We start from the raw sequence: 5,444 nt of genomic DNA, 5'->3' as shown, positions 1-5,444 counted from the left end.
ACTTTTGAGATCAGAACTTACTTTCATTTGAACATAAATATTCGATCGATTCAGTTTAAAATCGAATTAAACTAAATAAATTAAAAATAAAAATTTAAATATTTTTAAAAATTGAATCGAATCGATTTTAATTAGAAATCAAATCAAATCGTCTAATTCGATTTGATTCGGTTGAATTTGATTGGTTTTTATTTTAATAAATTTTTTATTTTTTTACTTTATTTTTAATATTTTAAAATTTAATTGAAATATTTTAATTTTAATATAATTTAATATCTCTATATTATTAAAAATAATATAATATTATCACTAATCGGTTCAATTTGATTTTTTTAATTTTTTTATTAAAATTAAATCAAATCGAAATAATTAAAATTTTTAAAATTTAAATTAAATTGATCCGAAATAAATAAAAAATTAAATCAAATTTTTAATTTTTTTAATTGTTTCGAAATAAATAACTAATTTAATTTTAATTTGAACACATATTTCAAGAGGCAGGGAGATTAAAGTATGAAGATGGACACAAGGTGAAAACAAATAAATATATAAAACAAACAAACATTAATTATTCATACATAGACCATTGTCATGATCCACCTCACGTGCACACACTATGAGAAGGAGCACGTGCTTCAGTTGCATACATACGTCACAAACCATTATTCAGTTATTTTACGATAAAAGGACGGCGTCTCGTCCAATACTTTCATGGAACAGAAGGTGGGAGAAAAGGATAGGGAGGGAAAGGAAAAGGAGGTAAAGGTATTTTAGGAAATGGAGGAAGGTTAGGAAGTGGCGGAAGGTTAGGAAGGGGAGGAATGTTTGGAATAAATCCAGGTGGAAACGGAAACGGAAACGGAAACGGAGGAATCTGTGGAAATGGAACTCCAGGAGGCAATGGTAATATCTTCATCTCACCTGTAGTACTCTTCACTTTGTCATCAGACTTCTCCAGCTTCCCAATTTCTTCTGCTGGATTTGATTTCTCAAGCAAACGAGCGTCTATTCTGGGAGTAAGAATACATATGAGAATCAAGCTTAGCAAGAACAAGAAGCTTCTCATCATCATCTTTGAAGAAGCCATGGGCGTCTTTCTTTCTCTAGCAGTAAGAGTTATTAAGAAAGAGAGCTCATGTCCATGGTCTCTAGTGCTTGGGTTGATTGGGTGTTATATAGAAAGGAGAGAAATCGTAATAAATGACATTAAATCGTAGGTTGGTTCATGTTAGAGGAAATAGTCTGAATAAGGTAACGGAAACACGTGCTTAGTTTTGTTTTTTAACTGAGAAATGAGAATTCAGGGTTGAGAATGGAGAGTTAGAGAGTTGAGAGTTGAGAATTGAGAATCGTGAATTTGAGAATTGAGAATTGAGAATTGAGAATTGAGAGAGTAGAATTAAAAATTAAGAGAGTAGAATGAGACGTCTCAAATTTATTCAAATACATCTACCACTAGATTAAATGTATGAGTGCCATACACTTAGTTTTAATCATCGTTGGATTAAATATTTAACTATAGTTATTATATATATCTTTAATTTAATTTTCTAAAAATCGAATATATAGATACTTAATTTAATGGCCTCAAACTCATTTTTATATGAGATTGAACATATATTAGACTTACTCAAATATTTATTACATTTGGTTTAGTTATTCTCTCTTATCTCATAAAAATTTATTTATTTTTTATATGCATTAAAAATATAATTAATATAGCGATTGTTATTAGAATCTTATGATTTTCAATTTGAATTTTGCTATTCAAATAATTTCCTAATATATAAATTTGAATCTGTAGATGAATGTTAAATACACCAAAATCTTAGGATTTTTAATTTAATTCCACATCATATCAATTTATATTTATAGGGTAAAATATAATTGTATTTAAATTATAACTAAATTTAAAAAGTTGATAATAAATTAGGTGAACGATTATGTTTTCATCGGATTCAATCAATTATTTATAAAAAGTTTTTTCCAACCTTACATTTTTAAAATTTAAGATGTCTTTAACTTTTTTTTTCCTCTTCTTTCTTTTTCATTTTTCTTTTTTAGGTAATTTACTTAACTAATTATAATTTTTAAATTATAACAACTTATACTAATAACATTCTAACTTACTTTTTTTAATATTTAATTACTTAATAAAATTTAAATAAAAGTTTCATCATATATATTGGTGATAATTATTATTTAATTAGTGATGCGGTCGAAAAACAGAATTGTACTATGATTGACTAGATTTACAAGAAAGAGAACGTGAGATTGTGGGTGCCCACGACAACCACTTCGACGCTCAAGTCAGTAAACTGGAGAACAGGACGATTATAGAACTTGAGAATAGTTGTGTAAAATAATTGCGTACCTTTACCTCTATGATCGTTCTCCTTTTATATTGTAAGAAGATGGAGATAAATATGTCATTTTCTGATAATGCGGCAATGATGTGGCCGGCTAACTCGATGAGAAATCTCGTCGGGTTAACTAGTCAGGAATCCCATGATTACAAGCCTAACGGGGGCACGCTGGATTATGCCTGCTAATGGTAATTTTATGTCGAGACTTGTCCTATTCATGGGAGGGTGAGTCTTAGTGATCAACCGGGTGTTTAAGGTGTTCGAATCTTCCTTTTCTTGGGACCGCATTACTCACTTGTCACATCCTTACTACATGACCCTGTTTTATGGTGACAGCTCATGGTTTACTTTGGGCAAGTCTTGTGCAGCATCAGAGGTTCTCTCGCTGATCTTCAATTCTTCAAATTCGAAGGTGAGGATTTGTCTTTTCGGTCTCGGGCACGTGGCTCATTTTGGTTGGTCTTTCTTGTTTGCATCATTTTGTCTGCCTTTGCCCATAAATGATGATAGCCTTCGAGTCGTTTTCAAAGCTTTGCCAGCTATGCCACTGTATAAGAATTTATTTTTGCTTACAACTATGGGAGAAATGAATAGGGGCGCTTTCTTTTCTTCTTCTTCCTCTACTAGTGAAAGTTCTACCTCTGGATCTTCCTTCGTTAGGGGTGCTTTCTTTTTTTCTCTTATGGATAACCAGATCCATATGGAGGATGCCATTATGGTCTACGAAGAGTAGCTAAAGGCGTGCCTTTATGAAGGTGCAAGCATACTGCTTAGCTCTGTGTATTGGTTAAGGACTGCAATCAGCTAACTATAATAGTTTTTAGTACCACGACCCCTAAGAGGGGGGGTGGATTATGCAAGATTGGTTTTGAGGGCCAGGCTAGGAAGGCAGTTAGAGAAACGATCCTCTTCATAGGGTTTTACCTAGATAGATAACACCTTTCCGGAGGATGAGTTCAAGTAAGAGGGCGAGGGACGGGCTGAAGAGAGCCCCATCGACAAGGTCTCTGCTAGTGACGCAATAGATGTTAGAAAATTTTGATGTAATAGAGACTTATGATGAGTAAACTGAAGTCCCACTTCTCCCCCTATGATCCTTTGTAATGAAAATACATATTTTGTATATTTGTTCTTATGTGTTTATATGTTCTATATTTGTCCCATACAGTCGTCGACTTAAATAATCTTTCAATAATCGGCTAAGGGGTTATCGCCCCACCAACCCCAAGAACCTTGAGATCACCATTTTTTCCCAAAAAAAGAGGCTAAAGCATATTCATTTAGCAGGGCCTAAATACCCGGTTAGCATTCAGAAAATAAATTTGGAGAATTTTTACAAAATAGGATCAATACCTAGACATATGGTCTAGCAGACTTGCCTTCTGATCATGGAATGCTTTGAACCAATTTTGCAATGTGGGACCTACATTCAGTCGCGTGTCTTGAGACTAAGTCATAGGACTCATCCCCTCGACTTTAACATTTGATTAACACCTTCGACATTTGGGGATTTAGCACTCCTTGGTTCGCTTGTCGATTGCTTGCTGGATAGCCTAGCGTAAGATGCTTTGTTTTGCGAGACCAACACCTAGATTGTGGCCTGGAGAAAACCTGCCTTGTGGCCTGGCATGAATGACTTGATTAGTGGAACCACTACCCGATCTTCTGGCCTGCCTTATACTTGCCCTGTGGCCTGCCCTAGTGGAACTTGCCTTATGGCCTTGTTTAGTGGAACTAATACCCGGATTATAGTTTGGCAAAACCCGCCTTGTGACTTGACCTAGTGGAACCCGCCTTGTGGCCTTGGTTTGAGGGACCGACGACCAATTGTAGTCTGGTGGAACCTGTCTTATGACTTGGCCTAGTAGAACCCACCTTATGGCCTTGATTGGTGATACGGATGCTCGGATTGTGGTCTAACGGAACTCCCTTTGTGATTTGGCCCAGTGCAACCCACCTTGTGGCATTGATTAGTGGGATCGACGCTCGGATTGTGGTCTAGCGGAGTTCGCCTTGTGACCTGTCCCGGCAAAACTCATCTTTTGGCTTCTTCTTGCCTCCTTAATCTATTTTAAGGAAGGCAATCCCGTCGTTCCTTGTCACTGAAGAGCACAACATATAAAAAAAAATATCTTGTAAACTTATTATTGATAAAATTTTCTTAGATTATAGATATTTCAGGAATGGGGAATGACTTTACCATCTAGCTTGGCTAACTTATAGGACCTTTGGTGAATGACCATTGAGACCTTGAACGGACCTTTCTAGTTCTCGACCAACTTATCAGACCCAACATTACTGCTCGTTACATTTATTTTTTTAAGGACTAGGTCCCCCACATTAAAAGAAAGTGGCCTGACCTTACAGTTAAATATCCTGGATATTTTATTTCTGTAAACCGCCATTCTAATTGCAGTCTTTTCTCATAGGAACTCAGCTTGATCTAAATTGAATTGCATTTCTTTAAGATTCCTTGAAATCTCAGGGTATTGTATCCTGAAGCTGCTTGCTTAGATTTCCATAGGGATGACTGCCTTGGCCCCATATACAAGAGAAAAGGGCGTTTCTCCTGTAGCTGTCCTCAGAGTTATCCTGTATACCCATAGTATGTAAGGTAACTCCTTGGGCCAGTTGCCCTTGTCTTCGTCGACCCTTTTCTTTACCACCATGTCATCCACGTACACTTCAATTGTTGATCCCACCCTGTCTTTAAAGATGCCTGACACATGCCTTAGGTAAGTTGCCCCCACATTTTTTAATCCAAATAGCATTACCTTATAGCAGAAAACTCCTTCATCTGTTATGAACGTAGCCTTCTCTGCATCCTCAATGTCTAACATGATTTGGTAGTAATCTGAAATGACATCAAGAAAGGAAACTATTGCGTGACCCGAAGTCAAGTCTACTAACTTATCGATGGACGACAACGGGTAATGATCTTTCGGACATGCTTTGTTCATATCAGTAAAATCCATGCACATTCTGTATTTTCTGTTAGCCTTCTTCACCAAAACCATATTGGCGAGCCATGTGGAAGACTGGACTTCCTTTATTAAACTTGCACTTAATAACTTGTCA

General features: G+C 35.7%; 1 protein-coding gene across 1 annotated transcript; it reads right to left on the bottom strand.

The window, feature by feature from the left end:
* Positions 1-709: 709 nt before the first annotated feature.
* LOC110607837 (RNA-binding protein 12) lies at positions 710-1,087 on the bottom strand. The gene has a single exon (XM_021747001.1). It carries the CDS (start codon positions 1,085-1,087, stop codon positions 710-712), a length of 378 nt encoding a protein of 125 aa, XP_021602693.1.
* Positions 1,088-5,444: the final 4,357 nt, after the last annotated feature.

This window comes from Manihot esculenta, chromosome 3 (assembly GCF_001659605.2).
Source record: "Manihot esculenta cultivar AM560-2 chromosome 3, M.esculenta_v8, whole genome shotgun sequence".
Lineage (NCBI taxonomy): Eukaryota > Viridiplantae > Streptophyta > Magnoliopsida > Malpighiales > Euphorbiaceae > Manihot > Manihot esculenta.
This window is presented reverse-complemented; position numbering and strand designations above follow the sequence as displayed.

Coding starts and splice junctions, on each gene's coding strand:
- LOC110607837 (XM_021747001.1), bottom strand. CDS start 1,087: ATGGCTTCTTCAAAGATGATGATGAGAAGCTTCTTGTTCTTGCTAAGC.